The sequence below is a fragment of the Athalia rosae genome, chromosome 3 (assembly GCF_917208135.1).
Source record: "Athalia rosae chromosome 3, iyAthRosa1.1, whole genome shotgun sequence".
Lineage (NCBI taxonomy): Eukaryota > Metazoa > Arthropoda > Insecta > Hymenoptera > Athaliidae > Athalia > Athalia rosae.
This window is the reverse complement of record NC_064028.1, coordinates 5,220,268-5,244,098: the sequence shown is the minus strand read 5'-3', so window position 1 is coordinate 5,244,098 and position 23,831 is coordinate 5,220,268. Positions and strand designations below refer to the sequence as shown.

The following is a 23,831-nucleotide window of genomic DNA, read 5'->3' as shown; positions in this document are numbered from 1 at the left end:
AATTGGTAAATAGATATAATATGTATATGTGTATAGTTTAGTGTATTAATTAATTCTTAATCGATACATCATGTATTTATATAGGTATATATCATACATAATATCAAATTCTAAGCATATCAGAAGACTGCATAAAAGTATCAGGCAAGAGATGCGAACAAATCGACTCGAATCATTGACGCTCGAAAGAGTTTTGTTCGTAATCATCCCCTGTATATTGGCACACTTACGATTAGTCTTACACGTCATTCGCTCTCGGCATTCGCAATTTGATTTTCCATTTTTTTGTTTTCTTCATTTTATTTTATCCTTTTATTTTTTTGGTCGAAAAAGTTTTACATCGCTACACAGTTTACACGAATAACGGCGATAATTATCGCAAGAATACGAAACGATAAAAATAACGAATAATCGACAAACAATATCACAATACTATTGCGATTTTGATTCGTATTTGTTGCTGATAGTAGGAATTATAATATATTGGTACTTTTGGAATAACATCTTTGATTATCTGGAATTCACTTATTTTTTTTTTTCGCTGTTAATCTGATCTATTTTTGTGTGGAATAAGATTGTAACGTTTCTTAATTAACGATTATTAGATTATCATATAATTATTTTCATCCACTTATTTTTGTGTGTGTGTGTGTGTGTGGGATTTTTTTTTTTCTCCCATTTTCCGCAAACCGTATAACTTTGGTTCAAAGGAAATTATACAAACTTCATGTATTCATATATGAAATTGAAATTTTATCCATCAGTCGGATACGATATAACTATTGTGCATAAAATAAATAAATATATGTACACATTTATTTATATATCATTTCTTTCTTTTACTTCTTAATATTCATATAATATAATTTACTTTTTGCTTATGAATCGCAAGAATACTTGTAAAGATTGTTACAAAAAAACGTCTTAGTATAAGAAAATTCATCGTATTATTCAGTTCGAATTAGTTTGTATATAGGTAGTATGATATATTTCAATTAATCTTTTTTTTTTTTTTTTGTTTGTTTAAAATTTCTCTTTCCGTTTCATATTATACCTTGTTAAAGCACCGAAAATGCGATAATAATTAATGGAATCAAATGTGGTTTATTAGATACTAATCATAGTTATAGCTTGGCTTAGACAGTTAAAGCATCGATAGAGTCGACAATAAAGCGAAAAGCTTTTCGGTTCTACTACATTTATACTATATTCATATCGATAATAAGCAGCCATCCCTTGAACAGCGATACCTGCAGCGCCGGCTCTGCCGTTCGTCGTCCTTCGATTTTTCGCAGATTTTCAACTATACGGACGTGGCCTCGACTCCAAGAGAGGCTAATATGCAAATCTATGATTAAAATTAATCGAATCGACGATCGATGACACTGATTTGCATTTCACGTCGCTTCGCAAACGCTAAATATTCAGAAAATTGTATTTTCAACGTGTCTTGGACGGAACGAATATCGAAGGAAATTCTTATGAATTATTCTTCGTTCGTTCATAACTGTTTCGACCGATTTCATCTATTTTCTCAATTTCTATTACTGGAAGATTGTGTATTATACGGAAGTGACTCGTATCGCGCTTGAAGACATGGACTATGGGTTTTACATTACGCTGGGATTTCAGCGGTGCGTTAAATCGAATTAAAAGAATTTTACGAAATCTTTGATCAGGCACGTCCCCGTGTAACGCATTTTTCGTCTAGTTTTCCCTCCGGGAAATTGTTTTTTCACCTTCTTTCTCTTTCAAAATTTTCCTACGTCCCGTACACCCATATCTGCACGTATCCCGTTGAACATACTAATTTTGTACGAAGCTCTAAAAAAAAATTTGTCAATTTTTTAAACATTCTTCTTTCCCTCAACTCATGTTCTCCGATCAAGCTTCCTCCGTGTGCGAACCCTGAGAGCTTCGCTTCTTCTTGTGATTACCGTGGTGATGGGGATTGTGATGATGATGGTGGTGGTGCTGGTGGTCGGAGTGCATCAGAGCGTCCAACTCCGGGGTATTTTGATGATTTTGATTTTGATGCCCGACGAGGAGGTCCAAGGTACCCCCTCTGGCAGGTGGATCCGTACCGACCGGGGGTATCGGTGTCGCCATCGGCGATATCGCTGGCAAAGGCATGCAGTGAAGAACGTAACATCTCACGCCGGCTAGAGCTATGCCTTGAATCGAATGGAAGAAAACATTATTATTATTATTTCGTTAACACGAAAGCCCTGGGTAATCAGAGCCTCGCGATGTCATTTCGTTTGACTGCGATCTCGACTCCGGCGACGCGGTACGTGATCCTCGTTTTTCAATTCGGGTCAGAGAGCAAAAATTACAAAGAGCTCGGTCAAGCTCGGGGCTCCATTGTCCGATTTATTAATTAACCACTGGAAAGGATCTATTGTACGCGCTGCTCGTGGCTCGAAATTCGTTTTGATTCCCGATGATTATATTTTTTATCGGAACTTTTTCATTTTCTACCTAATAAAAGGAGAGCGGCCCCGGCTACGAGGAGAACGAGTCTGTGGTCGGTCGTCGTCGCTCCGGGTGCCAATTGGACCAATCCGACAACCAGGATAACTGCTCCCAGGAGAAGACAGACGACCACTGCGTGAAGAGCGGATATCTGAAAAGGTGTATTTGAATAGATTAATAAACGCTGCCACGCTTCGCGGAGTTCACTCCGCAACTTCACTCCGATAAATGATTCTGTGAAATTTTCACACCTTTCCACACAGGTACAACTCCGGCAAGGGATCTAGGTGGCTATTCGGTCCGTGGGGACTCGGGGTAGGGGGTGATCCAGGAGGCGGAGGCATCCACTGACCCCCGAGGTACAACTGGCTCGGACGTTTCAATCTTTTTTCTTGTCTACGTCTTTCGTGGCGTACCGCCACTGCAGGCATGGCCCCGATCATCCTGGACAGGAAGAGAAAATAATATAATCGCTGGTGTATCGGCGAAGTTACGCGAAAAAATTCTCTCCTCCATACGAGCGAGACGACTCGTTCTCGTTCCTTGAAAAACGAAAATCTCGCCTGACCGGCAGACGATGCGTAAAAATTAACAAGACGTGGATAAAAAAAGAGCGACGTGAGATCAGGCCGCGGGAAGAAATTATAACTTGCTCGAAAGAAGAAACGAAAAGAACGAGCGAAACGGCAGAAGGAGAAGCTTGAAGAAAAAGAAAAAAATCATCCCCTATCCCTACAGCTGTAAAAAAAAAGCTCGACTCAAAACTCTGGAAAATCCTGGTTCGCGGGAGCTAATTTCTAGTCCACTCGCTGAACGTACGTGGTATGAGAATGGTGGGTGAAATAAATTTTTTCGTATTCGAATAAAAATACGGTACGATAACGTCGGTTTCACTTCCACCCTCGACAACGCCTTGTTGCTACGTTATCCTAGCTACAGGTATACCTGCATTTTGCTCACGGGGTTGCTGAACCAACGGTTGCTCTGAACTTTCGTGACCTCGGCTGACCCCGTGGATCGATACGTCATTTTGCTACCCGGCATGCCCAGGCCGCGGTATCAACGACCACGTAAAATGCACCGCTCGGCGAAAAATATTTTCCATGTTACCGAGATATCGTCACGCGCGCCTATCCGGATCGTCGAGACTCGGATCGAGCGACGCCGTTCATCGATCGAAAATAGACGACGAGCCCTCGGAGTTCGGCGTTGTCGAACTGCGAATTTTACGACGATCGGGGTTTAACGACGATCGGGGACGCACTTGCGAACGTACTACATTCCATACTCGTCGATACGGCTCCCGCGGATTCGACGGAGCTTTCGAGTTCGAGTGGCGCGGTGCAATCGTCCCCGAGTGATTCAATTTTTTCACCTACATCGATTATGACACAATTGCCGCGTTTTGTAACCGTCCGCGGAATTCTATTATACAATGCGTGAGTAGACGGTATACCTGTGCAGCCGGTAGGAAAATGTACGAAGAGCTCGGGTCGACGAGATTTATTTTATCCTTTTGGAAAGACAGTCGACAAAGTTCACCTGTCTTGCGTAGTTGTATAGTCGTTCGTACGTCTGTACGACTATATAGGTACGAGGGTACAAAGCAGGGGGGGCGGGGGATATGATCGATAATGAAATATATATACGAAGGCTTTTAAAAGCTGTAAAAGCGACGGCGACGCTCGTAGATCTAGACAGACGAGAAAACGAAGTGCTGCGTCGTGACCTAAAATGTAGTATGACGATACTCGTGGAAAACACAGATATTATGCGATAGATTGGACATCAAAATCTCATACTGTATCATCAACGAGTAATTACAATGAGCTATGGTAGGGCTCCAGGGTTCAAATTATGGGGAGCCCTGAGCCCTGAGGAAATGCTGTTAACCTTGCATATATATATATTATAATCACTTTGCAGGCCAATCATGAAAAACTGATTCTCTCGTCTCAAGTTACCTTAGTAATTATTTCGCCTTCTTTAACGAGTGGAGGTAATTCTAGACCGTTATACTCGAGAGCAAATACACCCTACGACGTTGATCGGTAGCTCGGAATTGAAAATATCACAGAGTCAGGAGAAGGTTGAGCATGAGGGTGAGGGTTGTGCGTATTCCCGACTATTCGAGGAAATTATTTTCTCGCCAACTTCGCGCTTGTCCACGATAGGCTCAACATTTTGCAGTAATCGGTCAACGAGGAGCCGAAATTGAGGGCGTTGTAAAATGTCAATCTAATCGTAATCGTAGGATATACGTCTAATTGTAAATTAGATAGTTCCTACATATTTCAAGCCCGTAGACTGAACACCTTTTTTCTGTCCGGAATATATAATTGATTACACCGATTATCGGTATAATACCGAAATGAACGCGATCGCTAGAAAAGTGTAGAATAGATCCAATTTCGTTCACACTTCCTTACGTTGAATAAACTTTGATTCGAAATTACACAAAGTCATTGCGTCTTATAGTTTTAAACTGTCGGGAACTTTTACTTGGAAAGTTTTCAATATTTCAACGAGTAAACTCCTTCACTCGCCTCGATTCCGCAGGTGGCACGAATCCAGCGAATCACAGTTAACGATTTGGTGAAAAGCGTTGTGAAAATAAGGCGCGTTAAACAAATCTTGAAGATCGAATAGCAGAAGTTTTGTTTTTTTTTTTTTTTTTTTTCTTCTTACCCGGGTGTCCCGTCGTTGATATCAGCCGGCGGTAATGTTCGCGTAAGTTGTATAAGCTCGTTAAAAAGTTTGAAAATCTTTCAAAGTAGTTTTGAAAAGAATCTTTTCGAGATTAGGTTCATTCGCGCTGCATCTAGTCTTTCGAACAAAATGCAAGAAATTTCACCATCGTGTTTCTCACTTATAAAACGTAAGAAGAACAAACATACGATAATAAAGCTTTAGCGACCCTTGAAAGCTTCCAGTTTTCTTTGGATCGTATAACGCCTAATCCCTGGAATATCTTTTCTCCCACGATTTCAGACCTCACTCAACCTCGATTGACAATAACAGAAGTATCACATCCGTCGATAACTTATATTGTTCTTGTCATACCGTCAACTTTAAACGACCTGAGGTATCTACTTAGAAAAATCTACCTTTTTCTCGCTTCATTTCTCTCCCACGTCACGAGGACATTATTTGTTTTATTATCGCAGCAGCGAAGAAGAGAAAAGAAAAAACATGAAAATGGTATGTGACGAATCATCCTCGACTCGGATCTCAACCGTCCGGCGGTGACGCGAACCTCGGGGTGGTTCCGAGAAAACATCTGCAGGTGAAATTCGATAGACGCTACGGGGGTTGGTACATAAATGTATTATATAGGGTAGGTAAGCACTCGTCGCAAAAGGTAACAAAAAAAAAAAAAAAAACGGTAAAAAACGGTAAAAAAGGAAGGGAAAACAAAAGCCCCCGTTCACTTCTACCGTGACGATGTGAGTAGAAGGGAAAAAGAAAAAAAAGAAAGGAAAAGAAAACACCGGGGAGACTTCTGATCGATGTGACCTGGTACCTTTGGGCTACTAAAAGACGGTGGCAATTATACAACTAACGCAGTTAGATCGAAAGGGTGCGGCTGGGCAGTGTTTAACTAAATTATCCGACCACTACCTACGTAACCGATACAACCTAATTTCGTCCCTCAGGATCCCCTCGGAGAATATCCGATATAATTATGCGCAACGCGAAAATGTATGATAAAAAATGCAGACGTGAATAATGTTGTGTAAAATTGTCTTAACGTTCTTCTCAACTTCGCATAACGTTAGATTAATATTATTACCATGAACTCGTATGACGGTAGTTGGTTTTTTTTTTTTTTTTTGTTTTTACTTTAGGAAAGAAAAATGAAAAAAAACCCACGTCTCGGGCTCTTGATGTCTTTGAAGTTGGTAAAATACTTGAGTTTTGTCGCTGTTATACGGAGTAAGAAATGATCAACTACGAAACGCAGAAGACGAGCACCCGGGAATTACTTTTTTTTTTTTTTTAGCGAAGTAGGACTTACTCGACGGGGTGTAATGTTGCAACAATTGTGGAGCGTTTATCGTAAAGTTTTATTTTCGAAAAAGTCGTGCGTCAAATGTATATATAAGTGGTAGAGAAATTGCATAAGAAAGCTTAACGATAAGTCATGTAATCGTACATCATATTATGTAGTAATTACGATTATTACAATAATATTATTCTATAACTTTGTTACGTATTGTAATAAGTATTGAATTTTACGTACCCCTTCACAATTCATATTTTAAGCTTAGGTTATTTTTTATTTTAACTTCATTTCCCCTCCCAATTCATGATTTCTATTCAATTCTCTAGTACAGTACTACGAGTTTTTTCGCCATCTCAATTCATCTGCTTTTATAATATTATATTATTACAAATATATAGAAGATTCCATTAATTTTTTCTTAATTTTTTCTCTTTGATAAAGTCATTAATTCATAATTCTTTTTGTTGCCATCATAATACGACAGTATGAAAAGTCGATCGATGTTCAGGGAAAGGGAAGGATATTTATATCGTTTTAATTTCATATGTCAGGCTTCCATTTTTCTTTTTCCTGGTCGAATTTTCAGTATCTAAGTTTAATCGGTTCTTCGTAAGTCGAAGCTTTATAATTACCGTTAGCTGTTTTAGATCGTTTGATTCGAGGCTTCAAAATCTCATAATATAATTAACTACGATTAGGTATAATCGACTAAATTATACCCAATACGTCTAATCATAGTGGAATAATTTATAACGCTCAAAAGCTTCTTACAGCGCTAAAAATTTCTATCTTTATTAATATCGTATTTTTTCATTTTTCAAGCTTCCTTTTAGTTCCGAAAAATTTTCTCACCTATTCTTTCGTTTCTTTTCCTGTTTTGAACAACCCATCAAAATTATTCAGTAGCAATTCACAAATATAATTGTACATCTATTTCATTTCTATCGTGCCTCTGAATATCAGTGAACTCAAATTATCTATTCTCTTTTTTTTGTAAAAAAAATATCACATCTATTCGAATAAGGGCGTTTAACGTTTGATGAAAATAGACAAAATAATGACAATAATATTAATACGAATGAGAATGCAAAAAATCGATAACATTAGTGCGATTCAATATGATAGGTAGGTGAAAAGATGCTTGAAGTATTTTTTTTTATCTCCTTTTGTTTCGTAATATGAGTTTTGTTCAAAGAGGGTGTGTATTATTTTGTTTGTGTAGATCACAGAATTGTAGCGCCCGAGCATCGCAATTTGGAAATCCTCAAAAACGCTTTTTTCTTTTTATACAGTGTGAAAAAATAGGCGATCGAATTATTATATGTTAATATTAATATATACATATAGATGTGTTGGATGGATATCGGGGGAATTTAAAGTGATCATGGTCCTTTGATATGATGAGTTTCAAAAATGGTCTAATTATACGTATAATTTTTTTTAGTATTTTTCAAATTGCAATAATGCTTCGAAAGGATATAATCAACAGCGTGTAGAGTCTTGGATCATTTTTCGAAAAAATACATTCTATAACCGCGCCATCTTGACGTTCGTACATCGTCCTTTCTTTTTAACGTGTTCGCCCGTAAATTATGTGTACATACTTCAGTAATTTTTGATATTTCTTTATATATGAGGTTTTTCTTTTTCTTTTTTTTTTGATACAGCGTTTTTGAAAACTTCACTTATACACAATATTTTTTTATCATACAGCTAGCATTTTATATAAAGTATTTATTAGTGTAGTACTTTTGTTCAGAGATTTAATTTGCTATATATGTATAATAATAAGATTGTTATACAAAATTAATTATATGTATATAATATACAAGTTATTCAAATACAAACTAGTTTGAAAATCTAGCAATCATTTGATATCAATCATCATATAGAATTTAAAGTATAGCAGCTGCTCTCACGTGCCCCAAAAAGTAGAGCGGAGATCGATCGTGATTTGAAAAGATTTAGGGCGAAGAAGGAATAAAGCCGTTGAATCTCAAACAGTGGAATGTGAAAGATTAGATATTTTCATTTTCTTTTTTCTTTCATCGGAGTAGTATTTAATTGTAAATAATTGATGCAACGATTATCAATGCGTTTCAAGGATTATTTTAACCAACAAATTTCAATAACAGGTACTCAATATATCAGTTGAAGTTTAAGAATAGTTTTTTTTTTTTGTTTTTTATCTGAGGTAGAGAATAAATTATACAAATATATTTATAATTACGTAACATGCAGAGTCAGCGAGATTATGTCCTGGTGTGATAATATCATCGTCGTAATTCCAAGGCGATTAGAAAAATGAGAATAGAAAACAAGAATGGCAAAATAATCACGTTACGAATCGATGAATGTACCGTACATAAGATAGATTTTGTACGCGGCTAATCATTATCAATATCAATAATTTAATTCAAGTAGACTTATGGTATTATGATGGTTTGTCATTTGATAAACTTCGATCGTTATTCGAATCGATCTTATTGTTAATTTGCGGATCCTTGCAGCCTATTATTATTATAAATATTATTATTATAAGCGTATTATAAGAAATATGAGTAAGTCTGGGTTTTGGCAACCTGTCTATTGATTTATTAATAACTATGTATATGTATATTATGCGTACGCATTTGTCTAGATTTAATTTAGGTACACTATATAATGGAGTAGGTATTTGATTTAGAAAATTTTCAATCGATTAATTTAGCGATTCAATTTTCTTTCTTTTCTATTTATTTTTATAATGTATGAAATCCATTATGCGTTACGCTGCTTTTTGCAAAACGATCGATTCAAGAATTTTATCATACATTACGATATTTATTTGAACAATTTATTTAAATCCTCAAATTACTTTGGTCCTTATATATTATGTAGCTGAACAAATCTCAATCCACTCTCCTCGATTTATTCAATTCCTACAAATCTCATTTTATCCCGTTAAATTTTCTCTTTCTCATTTCCTTGATCTCTTATACTCTCGATTTCCCTTACTTCAAATTCGGAGTAAGAGTTGAACTTTTTTTGTCCCCCGCTCTAATGCGTTCACTCTCCCCACTTTTCTTCTTCTCTTGTCTGTTCGACTTTTGATTTTTTCCCCAATCGCGAAATTCATGTCAAAGGACATATTGTAATATACATGTATTGATATTCCCAGGCCAATTCGTCACCGTAATTTGATCCCCCGCGATATCGACCCTTAGGGTGGAAATTCGAAAAATTTAAAAAAGAATACGGACTGAAAAAAACTAACGAAACATGAAATTCTGCCAAGCTGCAGCGGAGCTGGATATTGCACATCTAAATATTAAAAATGGTAACACGATGGAATGTGAGTTATATTTTCTTCGTTTTGTTTCATTAAACTCATTGGAATTCTGATATTTCGGACGATAAAGTCGCGCATGTTATACCTAATTATATACACGTACTTACACATAATGTGCGACAGTTGAGAATTAAATATATAACTTCTGATGAATTAATTTTCCATTAGCTTCGTTGAAGTACATAAATACGTTTCGCTGTATGGCTATACATATAATTCATGATATAATATCGATTATTCATTGTTAGTTGGAATGCTAGAAAAGTTTAGAAAGTTCTTAGCCGATGGAAATTGGACACCTAACATTTAACTGAATTATATATTCAAAAGATGCTACGAAATTATAAACGTCCATTTGTTGAATTCGCGCTATTAAGAACGTACTTTCTTCTTGTTTTAGTTCATCGCTCCCCCGTACCGTAGTTCTCCATTTTTTTTTAATTTTCTTATTTCACGGTCGTTATGCTTATCAACTATATTATTCCATTGAGTTTGTGATATCTTTGAGAAGCTCCTGCAGTGGACGAAGAAATGATAATATGCTCGTGCACGTGGTACAATATTATTATCATCGTAGTTGACCATTTACAAATTTATCATCACGATTCATTCGACTCATCGTCAGACTCGAAGTCGTGGAGGATTTTAAACACGATTTCACGGAGTAGCGGATGATTCCTATAAAAAATCTTCCCCGAATTCCGACGGTTCTGTTTGTCGCGAATATATTCGCGAATACGATGTGGTAATCGCAGTCGTAGGTATACGAAACATCGATTTTACAACATCTGTTATACGATATCTGCGTCCATCGGTAGAAATATGATAGGAAGAGTCGTCGAGTGGGTTGTAGAGTAATTTTTATCCGCAAATTTCGTCGAAAGAATAAAACGTGAACCCGCTAAAAAGTAAGCGCGTGATTGTTAATATCCTTAAATTCTCGAAACATGGACGTAAAGGGGCCTGTGCGATTGAGGGTGATTCCCGTTGGAATTATAATAATTCGGATTGGCGAGTTCGCGAGTTTCGCCAGGAGATCCGGGGCTAACGCTCGCGGTTGTAGACGTCTCGATTCTATCGCTGGCGATTTCTTCTTCGGTAATTTGCTCTAAGAGGTGAGGCGGTTGGGGCTGAACGTCCGCGGTGTTAACCGGCGGGGGTGAGTAAGCCGGCGGGGGACTCCTCGGCGGCGAGGAACCGAGACTGGGGTCCTCCTCCATCGACAGGGTCCCCGAGGAGGCCATCGCTTTCATTTGTTTCGCCCGTCTGGCGTGGCGCGTGGTGAGGCCGCCGGTTTCCACGTCCCTCTCTAGCCTGTGCCCGGACCTCGATCTGGTCAGCTGCCTCTGCACGTACTCCTCGAGATCGTCCTCCTCCTTCTTCGCTATTATTTTGTTTAATATTATCAAAAATATCCCGGTAACTATGGCGAATATCCCCGTGGCGACTAGCTCGTTCCACCATCCGCTCGACGCCTTCGTACCCCAACTAGCAAAGTCGCCGGGTAGCAATCCGCTAGCTAATAAAAAACCACCCAGTACGAGGAATACGACACCGATGTGCAGCATTCCGATGGAGGTGACCACCTTCGAGTCTAGGACCCCCTCGCCCGCCGAACGGTGGACGTGGGGCGCGTGGTGGTGACGGGTATGGTGATCCAGTGATCCCGTCGATGCTCGGGGTGATGTCAAACCGCTTTCACCGCTCTGTGCGCTGTAACGACGCTCGCGTGCGCGACGTTGTTCTTCCCGACGCTTGCGCTGACGTTTGATCGCCAGCGCCGAGTGCAAGCCCACCCCGTGCATCCTGCAACACCGGAACAAATGGTTTTACCGTCAATCCTCACTTATTCCGACATAATCAGAACAGATAATAATTCTCTCTCTCTCTCTCTCTCTTTTTTTCAACTACATTCCGTCGTCGAAGGAAACTAGTCTGTCTGCCTTTTTTTTTTCTTTTCTTTTCTTTTCTATTTTTTTTCAAACTTTATTCTCTTCAACCGTTCCAGCTGAACACGTACGTCATAAATCGAAGTTACAGGATGCACGCCGCAGGTCTCGCATTGTTGTTTTATTTTTACGAGTCATAAGTTGCATACGAACACGCAAGCGGATGATTTGGATCGTTGTACGTCAAACGAAATACCGATCACGTTACTCGCTAGGACATCGATCGATTCTTGTCTTTTTTTTTTGTTTTTTTTATCACACGCGAATAGCTGCGTTAAATTTTTCATCCCTTTCGGACGCGGTATTTTTTATAAGGTAAGAATCGACCCTCCTGAAACAAAAAAAAAAAAATGACCGACTGTCGTACACCGTGGTACTACTCGAACGCTGAATCGGCGCCATGAAAATCTGAAATTTCATGCGGGATTCGCGTCGATTTTCGTACGACGTATTACCTATTTCGTTGACCTTCGCAGCTGGTTATTCTCGCGGAAAATTTCCCTTCTCAGGTGGAATCGATAGTCGCTACGCCGGGGTTACAGAGGCTCTCGACGATATCTCTTGAAATTCAAGTTGGCAGGATCCGTCGGCCGTGCCAATAATCGCCGAACGAGAAATGTGAAATGACCTCGTATTTCCGATAGGGTCAGAGTTGAGAATTTTATGTAACATGTTACGCGTGTACCGCGGACGTCAAGAATGACAAACGACGTGACGATCTGCAGGGGATGAATGGCTGGCGATAAATGGGAATTTTCGATCAACTTCCGTTCCAAATCCTATACGCAGCCTTGCCCTTGGAGATAAAAAACGTTCCTCGAAACTCGTATTTAAATATCTACACGGACTAGGGGCACGGGGAAAAAGGTGAAACGGCCGATTTTCAATAACGGGTCCATCGAACGATTTTCCCCCGATTTCCTGGTGGCCCGCAATATTCAAAGCGCTAATTAACGAGGGGGAGAGCTTTTTACTTCGATAGCGTGAAAGAATGTGCCGCGGATAACAACTTGAAACTCGAATCGAGGTAATAATCGTTCGGATACGTATCATTCGTTCGTACCTTATCCTCCTCTTCCTCGCGATTCCTCGTAAATTTTATATTCGTCTTTTCATTGTTAGTTTCGCGTCGTCGTATCCTCGATATTCCTCGGAAAATATAATTTTTCGAGGGCTCGTTCCATCGGTAGCTGCTGCAAATTCCGAAGATTGATAGTTCGCCGGTCACGCCGTTAAAAGCGGAAGGAGTAACGTAGGGAAGAAGGAAACGAGGCCTGACGCCGGCTGTTTAACACGTTGAGTGCCACGTCAGTCACCGGTGACTGACACCGACCTTTCCGTTCAGGCCGCGTCAGTCACCGGTGACTGACAGTATAAAATATGATAATAAAGGTAAAAATTGAACATTTTTTCGGAAAACTTTAATGAATTTTATTGAAACAAGGTAAACATAAAAAAGGTTGTCCCTCGCAAGTGTCACAAAATGTTATAACCTGTTTGGTCAAGTTTCGTGCTATTTTTCTGCCACTCTGTGCCGCATTTTCTTCATAGCACGATTTGCAATATTTTCGCACTGCTGAAACTACTACTACTTTGCCGTAGCCTAAGCAGAGCCCCGGCCCGAAGTGGAGTTCAATGTAATCTTATCTCTAGCGGGCCAAACTATAAACGAAACAGGCGAGGGGCCTAACGTGTTGAATGAATGCTTATATAAGCATTCCCTTTCGAACAGAAATACCTTCCATTATGCTAAAAAACAATGGCCCTAATACGTTTTAAAATTTCCATCGAGTAAATTCTAATTTGCCAGTATTGCGCTTCGCATTGCTGCACTACGATACCTGCACGCGCGGCCTGACGGGGAAGTCGCTATAAAACCGCGTGGCACTCAACGTGTTAAACGCCGCATAAACTGGAGTTGGATATACAGAGCGTTTTTAAACGAATCTAACATGCGATCCGCGAATAAAAGCTGCTTCTATATTTAAAGCTCGGAGTACGCGGTAGCCCGGTAAACCTGGTCAACCGTTTCCCTCGTACGTATACATATACAATATTACACGTTACTTATAAGATTTTCCTGGTGTTCGAGTTTGTCTGAATCCACGATATTACGGTTGAACGACATCGCCTAAATCTCTGCGTTTCGCGTGCCCTGTAATTAAATCAGACGACTCGTACAGAACTCGTTGCAAAGGATACATGTATGTGTAGCGGTCGTACGCTACGGGATTACACGGTGGTTCGTATACCGTAATTTTTTCGTCCCCTTTCCTTTACAATCCTCCTCACCGCGTGCCATCGAGAAGCGATCGGTCGGACGAAAAAATTTAATCGCATCACGATACGGAGAGTAGCGAGTTTTACACGCTTCTACTCGTACAATTATATTGTATAAATATGGAATGATTCAGCTGCGCGCAGACATTTGCATCCGCTTATTAGATTATGCTACAGGTACGTACCTGCGTGGCTATATTCGAAAAGTTGACAATTGAGGGAATTACGGGTTTACAGAAGGAATTTAAGCTCGGGGTCGCTAAATTCTGAATTGAATTTAATTCAGACGGTGCGGGGTGTGTGAGAGAATATTATTTCAAGTCGCGGTAAAATTTGACGGGTAGAAAAGAGGAGAGACGGAGGGATAAGGCGAACGAGGGAAAGAGAAGTTTACGCAGATCGGTGATAATATTCGTATAAACGTGTATCCACAGCCCCGTATAAGCCATCGAGCGTAGGGCGATATAATCGCTCACTCGTCCGAATGAATCGTTGCAAAACGCCGGCGTGCTCAACAATTACAATTTCTATGTAAATATAATACCTATAAAGTGGGTTAAATAAATCATCGTGCAAACGAGAATTCAATTCCTTAAGCAAGCACTCTGCAGGTATATATACGTACGTGTGTGTGTGTGATTTTAATCGCTCGGGATCGCGTTTAAATCCGTCACGTGATAATACCGCGAATATATGGGCATGCGGAGGCGTCGACCGAACGCAAAAAAAAAAATATGAATGAAAAAATAGTCCGAGCGATTCGTTTGTATCGTCATTTTATCGCGGACGAGCAGAGTTGATCCAAGGGTAGAATGAAGGGGGGAATGAATGCCGAAAGAAAAAAGAGGTAAAAAATTTTCAATTCTACAGCCGAATAAAAAGTGGCGTCGTTTCCCTCCTTTTTACCTCACGCTGAGTATCGTAACTTCAGCCCTTGACGTTTGAGTTGTGGATTCTTTGCGGCTTTTCCGCGGCCTCCGTTCGCCTCGCTATCCCGTACATGGAGTCGGCGAGTCGTATTCTCTCTCTCCATTATTTGCTGTCTGCTGAAAGTGCATGAAATTTTTTCATCCCTCAATGCGACGCCTCCAGAGTTATTCCCCGACGACGGTTTTCGCTATTAAATTCTTCCTCTCATTTCAGCTTCGCATAGTCGGAGAAATATTTCTTGCGGTAGGTTAAATACTTCCCAGATTCGAGACCTTTGTAGTTGTTTTTTTTTTTTTCTTTTTTTTTTTTTTCTACACTCGCTACGATTACAATTAAAAATAGTATAAATAACCGATGCACCGTAACTACGATGAGCTGGAAGTTCAGTCTGTCGTCCACCGAACGAGACCGTGGTGAAAAAAAAAAATTTTTGACAAAAAGAAATTAAATGTCTCGCGAAATCGTCTTGCGCGACCACAGAATTTTCATGAGCATCGATCTGACTTTTTTTTTTTTTTTCTCCTCACCCCAGAAGCTCTGTAAAGTGAATGAGGTGACTATAAAACGGGGAAAACTTTGATCCTGAGGTAGAGTGAGCTATACCTTCTACCCATCGTGAACAAAAGAGGTGATATTGCAAAAATGTACAACAGGGCTACAGAGTGAAGAACTGTGTGTAAGTGCAGATATAAGAAAGGTAGTTGGCACGCACTATGAAGGATCATAATATCCAAGGGTATACACCTGTATACAATTTTGATACAAGCGTGCCAAAGTGCCGTTGAGAAAGCGCCGCGGTTGGAGTAAAATGAATAAAGAAACTGGAGCGAAGAAAGAGACTCGTAAAAGTGTTACCGAAAAAATGAAAAATAGAAAAGAAAAACGAAAACTTGGACCTTGACTCGGACAGTGAATCTTGAAAATAGACTTCACGTTGTTCTGGTTCGAATATTTCTTACAGCCCCGTTAACGATATTTCGAAATTTACTCGAGAATTATCAATCGATAACCCTGTGCATCGCTTTCGTTTGATACCGTCGAAGAATATTAAACATTTGATGCAATTTGTGTTCGCGGATAGTCATAGATTTTACAATACACCTTCACGGGGTTAATCCCCAATTAATGTATTAAGATAATTTAGCGGCGTAGATCGGTATTGCAAACACAGGGCGGAGCCGCAAGGCTTAAGAATCTCTTCTGAACAAAGTTTGTCTACGATACACAGATACGTAAGTACCGAGTGGTTCGCACACCGGTATTCATATCGAGCTTGAGTTTAAATTGGGGTAGTCGAGCACGAGCCCACCACTCTTTTTATCGCTCTCAAACCAAGGTGGCTATTGTTCTCGTTCGTCGTCTCAATGTTATCAATATATATAATGTATTCGCATTTCTGTTGCGATGGCGATGATATAGGGATAAAAACGTTGCGAATCTTCCAAATATTCGTCCCTGGACTTGGCATCGCGTGTGCAGCAGCAGCAGCATCGATGTTCTTGGCAGAGACACTCGACGACGACGGCCCATATCCGAGTGGTTCGTCGCCGCGATGACAAAATCATACGGCGAACCATCGAATTAAATTTTTTTGTCGCATCGCCTGGGTCCGCGGAACAGCGTTGAAAGAACTGCTGTACTATTTTCCGAAAGAGAGAGACGTCTTTTTTGAAGATATTTTCGCAGACCGTCGAGGCTGTGGCCATTTCGGTATCGTCGTTCGAGGGACGCGTCACCGAACGAACGCGACGGTTGGAAAGCTTTGTCAAGTCGTAGCCGACGTCTCTGGAGAATCCAAGTTTCTTTCCGAGGATTTACGGGGATTACAATATTTTTGGCTTTCTTCGTATTATTCCCCCCCCCCCCCCCCCCCCAGGCCGCGACGAAGCAGAGATTATCGTCGGAGATCCGCAAAGCCGCGGAGTCGAAGACTTCGTTAAATAAATCCAGCCTCGTGCCTAACGCGGGTTGAACTTGGTGGATAACGAGATAATTATTCGGCGTTTGCCACGATTTTTTTTCTGTTCGGATTATCGAGAAAAAAATAGATCGAGTCGTTGATAAATCGGCGTAGCCACATGCGCGAAGGTATAATGAGGTGGTCGCGTTAGTACGCGCGCAATGAAAATTGTTGTTCAAAGAGGGGAGAAAAAATTGAATAACAAGGGTGTGTTTTGCTTCTCGGAGGTTTGTTTCTCAGGGTGAACGCGGAGTAACCGGCAACTTCTCGCCCGTTACTCCCGAGTATACATACAAGCGGAATATCACGACTGACCGCACGAAGGTTGTCGTGACACAAAAATTAGACGTCGGTCTCAAAGTTCAATGGGCCGGCTGTGAGGGACTTCGCTTGTACCGAAGTAACAACAACTTTTGAAAACGTTATCTCCGACGTAACGCGGAATTCAGGTCGTGGCGCGGTGGTTTCTACAACGGGTTTTAGTTCTCTCTAAAGATAAGATGGATATCTTTCGCGACCCTCATTGTACACTCGCCCCCAGCGTCGCGACGCCGCGGCGTACCGGCGCAGTTCAGTTGTTCATTTCTACCGAACTCTCGTCGAAGAAACTTCTTCGGCGCGTAAACACCGATGACGTCGTTCGTGTTCGCGAATATGGTTCGAGAGCACTTCACTCCGGTCGGTCGTCATCTCGAAAATGGCAACGATTCTCTTTCGCTTTTTGAGAATTAACCACCCCGAGTTCGTAATCCGCGCAAAGGCGGTGGCGACGTAGCGTTGGTTCGTCGAGGGAAACTTTGATCCCTCTGGTCACGATCTCGCTCGTGTACCACTTCAAACGGTAAGCCAACGATAACCTTCCCGGTATTACTCGGTTACTCAAAATCTGCATCGGTCGGAGCAACCGAAACCCCCGCGGTAAATTTACGTACGTTATTATACGGCCAGCCCCGACGGAATTAACGTTAAGTTATTCGCCCCGGGTATACGTGCGAGGGTATTCTTTAGCCCTTTTCGAAAATTCCGTTCACGTCCGACAGCTCGTCGTCGACGAATTAACGAACCCGATGATTCGACGAGGAAATGACGACGTTCGGGGGGTCGATTTTTGAATTTTTGCTTCGGGTAATCCGTGTACGTTCAAATTATGCGTTCGCTCATTCGGGGGCGATTTTTAATCCCACGTGGGGGCGGGAGAAACTGGGGAGTAACTCGTAGAGGCGCGATTAAAGTAGAATATTAAATTTGCATCCGGCCCCATTAGAGCTGATTATTTTTTATGACACGTGACGTTCCGTTGCGGCTGGCGTATAACCGGGCTTTTGGGGAACCCGGAATTTCTGGCTCCGGTTCAAATCAATGGTAAAAAATTCTCAAAAGCAAATGGAATGTGGCCTCGCAAACGCGGTTGCATATATTCAGGCCTTCGCGCTCCCTCCGTTTTCAAGGAACTTACTCAATGCACTTTGATAAACTTTTTGCGACCCGTGCCGACGGGGGCGTTAAAAAAAAGTGTTTATATCCCGTTTGACATACTCGAGCGATTTAACGAGCAAAGCTGGCCAGTGGGTCATAACTGAATTTATAGTACATTACGAGAAGAGGGTTGCAGAGAAATTCGCACCAGTCTCGACGACGCCATCGACTGACTGGAACGGCGCCTCTTTATATTCTTTGGGGCCATTTTTCTTTTCTTTTCTTTTTTCCTTTTTTTCCTTGTTTTTTTTTTTCCTCTCTTTTCCGGTTAGCTGCGAAAGCTTATAAAGTGGCAGTGATGACGTCGACTTCCCGGTCATCGCCGAGGCTCGTTTCGAAGCAATTAACGAAATTGAATTAGTGTCTCGCAAAATTGAAACGAGTCTACAACGTCGGAGGGGGTCGTCCGTCATTCGTCCGTCCCTCTGCAAACGATGATTCTGCTTGTTGAAAAATTTTTAATAGCTCGAGGTATATTTATCCGAGGTGAGAGGAGCGAAAATCTTCGGGTCAAAAATCCAGCGAAACGATTTATCGCGACTTTTGAGAGGGTAGCAGTAAAATTGGTTACCCGCTGAATTGATTCGGTCGAACAAGGTGGACGGTAAATATTTGGTCATTAATCGTTGGGGTTGTTCCGTCGGTCGAAACCATTAATATCACCGTCGTAATATTTGAATTGCTCGATCGAGGTCCCTTCGATTTCGCACCGAAAGGGTGAAAAGAAGCGACAAAATGACGATCGGCGATCAAAGGACGGATCGGTTCCTCAAGGTTTATCTCGAAGCACACAATTCTATCGACTTGTGGCCTATGAAATTCAACCGATTCGATTTCAGCGGTAATTTCATTCAACGACCCGATAAATCCGAACACCTTCTCCGCTCCGATTTTGAAGAACTAAATTTCTCGGATATTCAACGCTCCGATAGTTCGGTTGTTACCGGCGATGCTGTTGCTTTTGAATAATAAGCGGGGGTACAATGGTCGGAACAGAGGACAGCATCCCTAACCTTTAACCACCACCACCAAGAACCGTCGTGACGGCCAGAGGCACAACCATCACCCTTGGTGGATCAATACAACCCGGCAACCCTGTTCTACAGCCGGCTTTCTATACCTTTCGTTGTATCTGCCCGATGCCGTCGCGGTGGATATGTACGAGAAGGCCTACGGGGTTGCGTAGAATTTTCTTTCTATTTTTTTTTTTTTTTTTTTTTACCTTTTTCCTTTCCCTTTTTCTCCCCTTTCTATTTCTTTTTTCCCTTTTTCCTTCTCTTCCTCTTACAATTCCTCTCACTTTTTTTTTTTTTCTCTTTTTTCTCCTCCGTTCATTTTCTCCGCACTGCCCGCGTTCAACTTTTATTTGTCTAGTTCCTCGTCAGGGCAGATATAAACACCAACCCCCTTTGGAAATCTCCGCAGTTTTATACGGTGAGATGAGAAATTATACAAGTAAAAATTACCAACGCCGCGATACATCGGGTTTATACTTTATTGTGATGAATTTTGCCGCTTATTTTTTCCTATCTTTTCGTTATAATAACAATAATTGTAAGAACGAAGATGAGCTCTACGGTGGTACGAATATTACACTCGTAAAGCGAGACAGAGATACTCGCCCGGAGTTCGGTAGACGTCATACGCAGGTGTATTGTACGCAGATCTCGGAGTGGTTGCGCCGTAAATTTTCACGGATTTTGCGGCAACAGGCACCTGTCGGGTACGTGCAGGTAGGACGGGCGAGTGTAGCAAAGGATCGAGTTTCCGGAGCTCGTAATTCGTATATACCTGCACAGGACTAGGCTATAATCTCAAACATTTTCCTCCACGCGTACGACGTATACGTGTATATTATAATACACACTTTTACATATACCTATATAAATGTGCGCAGACTCGCTACGGCGATTGTTAATTAGTGAAGATTTAACAACTGAATACGACCGTGTATCCGTTACCGAGGTATAACGGCAACCTTATACCTGAGGGATTATTACATCCCCCTATCGTATACCTCTGCGCTTGTATACTATATTTTCATTTTGAACCCTTCAAAATCCATCCAGACCAAAGTTTTATAATGTATAATATACATTTTGGCCCGATTCAGAAACAGGTATATTCTTCACGATTATAAAGAGGATATCGATTATCGCGTCAGTTTTTTTTATATATTTCAATCAAATCTTCCTTCAGAAGCAGCCGCGAGGAATTTTTTTTTTTTTTTTATTGTCTCGTGATCACAACCGTGCAGAAAATTATGTAATCGCAGTTTGGAAACGATGGCGATAATGAGGGATGATATCCGATTATGATTTTCATGTACCTACGCCGCGCCGGTGCTTAAATGTTAGGGTAAATATTTGTCTGTGCGATAGAGGCTCTTGTAATTGACAAACAAAATTATTATAGAATTTTTTTACACACCGGGTAACGTGCCGTGGAAACAAGATGTCGTCGATTATTTTCTAATCTTCAAAAATTTCGCTCAGAATCTGCTTCTATTTTATTTTCACAAAAAAAGTTTCGCGTTTCCGCGATCTTGACATTTTCATTGGTTTTTTTTTTTTTTTTAAATTCTCTTCTCTACCACATTTCCTTTCCTTTGGAACGCCCGGAATTTTTTTCCCCCCATTTTTACCACCACTTCATCGAGGTTGATATAAGAGTTCGCGGAGTCGGTTCGACGATTTGTTTTTTTCGAATTTTTTCTTCATCCTTGAAATTTTTCATCATCTATCGTAATGTTCCGAGCAATCTCGAGCTCGAGTCCTCCACTTTGTCTAATTGCGCATATCGCCGGGAGTTCGATACGAAGCGAATTGGAAACTTGAGATTCCACCAGTAGAGATCCTTATTGGGAGAGTGAAGTCGGACAATTTCATTTTACGACGCCTATTTTTTCAACGTTCGCAATTTTTTACCGTAACGCGGAACGTTTACCTCCAACGATGTAAGGAGGTGTAAAAATTTTATCCGCAGAATGTTAACGGGGTGAGTAATAAAAATGGCAAAAACGAGATTTTATTCGCGGATGCTTTTCGGGTACAGCAGCGGATCTTTATCATCTCTGAACGATGAACTCTCTCTCTGAAGCCCCCCCTCCTTTACGGTTTATGCCCGTTGTCACCTCCGCTCGGGATTTTCCATGTTCACTCTTTTACGTGCCACTTTATCTATTTTATACACGGCTTTTACTTGCCGCCGCGATTTCGACGGACCCCGAATCTTCCATCTTTTATCTCGCCACCCTGGCAGTATATACGCGAACTGGAAGCGAGTTCTTCCTCGAACGCGAAAAATGAGTAGACGGAACTTTGCTGATATCATAAAGTAGGGATGGTCGAATCGAGTACAATCGTATCACCTGCTTGTGACATCGGTGTAATAATTGAAAAGTATATTCCGAGTAATGATACGAAGTGCCGAAAACTGATTTTGATAGTTCACAGCCAAGCGGCGTGAAAAATATTTCATCGTTCGAAATTCTTCAACGATTTAACGTAACGCGTTGTACACCAGGGGGTACGTTTTTCTGTGTTCCCTCACGACCGTGACTAGCAAAAAAAAAAAAATCGAATCAAGTCTCACCAGAGACAATACGTCCAACATTGCGATATTTTGTTTCGCCTGTGGGTTAGTTTTCGAAACAATGGCAACTATTGTTCAAGTCGTATCTCCTACTCCGCCTTTGATATATTCGCGGAGGATTGAACTTGGAGGCGCATTGTGTTTGCGTAGAACCTCCACCTCGTTCCGACGTGACGGATAAGTTCTGAAGGTAATATATTTACCGGACCTGTTGCTCCGTTTTAATTTATTGCACGGGAACAAAACAAAATCCGCACGCAAAGATCGAGTGAATTTCTAGATGCGCTGGGCAAAAGAAAAGAAAAAAGAAATCAAAAACGATCAACGAACGGGAAACGAAGCCCCGACGGCGCGAGCGATATGAAAATCGCTCGATCCGTGCGAGGGTATACCATGGAAAAGTAATTAAATTTATCCGGTGTATTCGGAGATGAAATTTCCGGAAATATATTCACGGGTACTCTCCTGTCATGCGGACGGAATAAATTCAACGGAATCACTGTGTATCAATCCATTAATGTCCGACCGACAATAGTCGTAATTAAACATTCTGCCGTTCGCTAATGTAGGCGACGTATATAATCGATGAAACTACCTACGCCATTTACAGGGCGTACGGCAAAATTCAAAATGCGAAATTCCTCAGCTTTGCAATAATTTGGCAACTGCACTCTAAACGACAAACGTTATTTGCAGTCGGGGACTCGCGATACCTTGTTTCGCTGATTGTGTGTTTTTAGATAATCATCGGAACATCGTAACGCGAACACGCTTTTGTTCGACGATCGAACGCGATAATGATACCCGGGAATACTCGATGAGTGTTAACAAACACCGGGAAGTATCTATCTACATTTCCTCTTGTTATAATTTAATAACCACCTCGTTAGGAAGACAAATCGCGTCGTTGTTACAATTTTGCGTCACATCGAGGACTGAGAACCAGAAGAGCCTGGCTCCAAAAAAGCCTCGTTCTACCAGAACCGAAAAACGATTTCGATGTTCCGTTTCCCAACGTTATTTTACATTTGCGGGATAGGACCGTCGATCGGCAGGTGAAATAAAGCGTTGTTCGGTTCCAAGAAAATTACCGATCACGTAATTGTACCGATGACACGGATATCGAAGGCCGGCTGCTGTACTGTACACGATGCGAAGTTTGGCAAGTAAAAATCGTTTAAACATCACGGTTGACTCGCGACAGTCAAAGCGATCGGGACGACGGCGTATCCCGCGGATCCGAAGGGTAATGGTTCGAAAGTTAGTGTCGCTCGAGCTTTGTGAAAGTTTATTTTCCCCGGCGTTCTACTCGGGGGTGTTATCCACATAATCCTGGAAAAGGCTTTCGGAGGGATCCATTATCTGGATGTCCGCACGAAGAATCTCATACCAATGATTATACCCCGGATGCTGGTATGTCCCGAAAACTAATTTGATCCGGCAGTCATATAAATACTCTCACTGGCGAATGTTTCGAATCCCTTTTCCGTTCTGTACAATTAAATTACGCATACCGACGCTAGTGATTGTCCGCTCGACGTGTACCTTTTTTTTTTTGTTTCACTCCTTCCGTTTTCCGATTTCCGTTGCGATATTTCCGTTGAGATTTCAACGACGCGAGAAATATACCTATGCGAGATATAAAAAATATTAGGCGAACGAGGGGACCGCGGTCGATGGAATCTGAGAACGAATGATGAAATAAAGGATCGTAGATTGAATTAGTCGGAGGAGAACCGAGGGCGGAAAGTAAATGGAGGTGTGACTGCTCGACCTTCGTTCCCCTCTTTTGTCGTTTCCTTCGATACGGGTAGTTATGAGGCGAAGATT

General features: G+C 41.1%; 1 protein-coding gene and 1 long non-coding RNA gene across 3 annotated transcripts in view; one reads left to right on the top strand and one right to left on the bottom strand.

Annotated features, from left to right (window-relative positions):
• Window positions 1-644: 644 nt before the first annotated feature.
• LOC105683184 overlaps window positions 645-23,831 on the bottom strand; it is a 29,452-nt gene continuing 6,265 nt past the window's right edge. The window contains exons 2-4 of one of the 2 annotated variants that reach the window (XM_012395617.3): window positions 2,727-2,919; window positions 2,482-2,626; window positions 645-2,174 (exon numbers count right to left, since the gene is read on the bottom strand). In XM_012395617.3, the coding sequence (XP_012251040.1) occupies window positions 1,885-2,174; window positions 2,482-2,626; window positions 2,727-2,918 (627 nt within the window). In that variant the 5' untranslated portion in view covers window position 2,919 and the 3' untranslated portion in view covers window positions 645-1,884. Of the gene's footprint in view, window positions 2,175-2,481; window positions 2,627-2,726; window positions 2,920-6,523; window positions 11,619-23,831 lie in introns of those variants that run through there. The other variant, XM_048651516.1, reaches the window with a different exon arrangement.
• Window positions 2,953-5,762, top strand: LOC125500126. The gene is made up of 2 exons (XR_007277320.1): window positions 2,953-5,560; window positions 5,643-5,762. It is a non-coding gene; the product is annotated as an uncharacterized LOC125500126 (long non-coding RNA).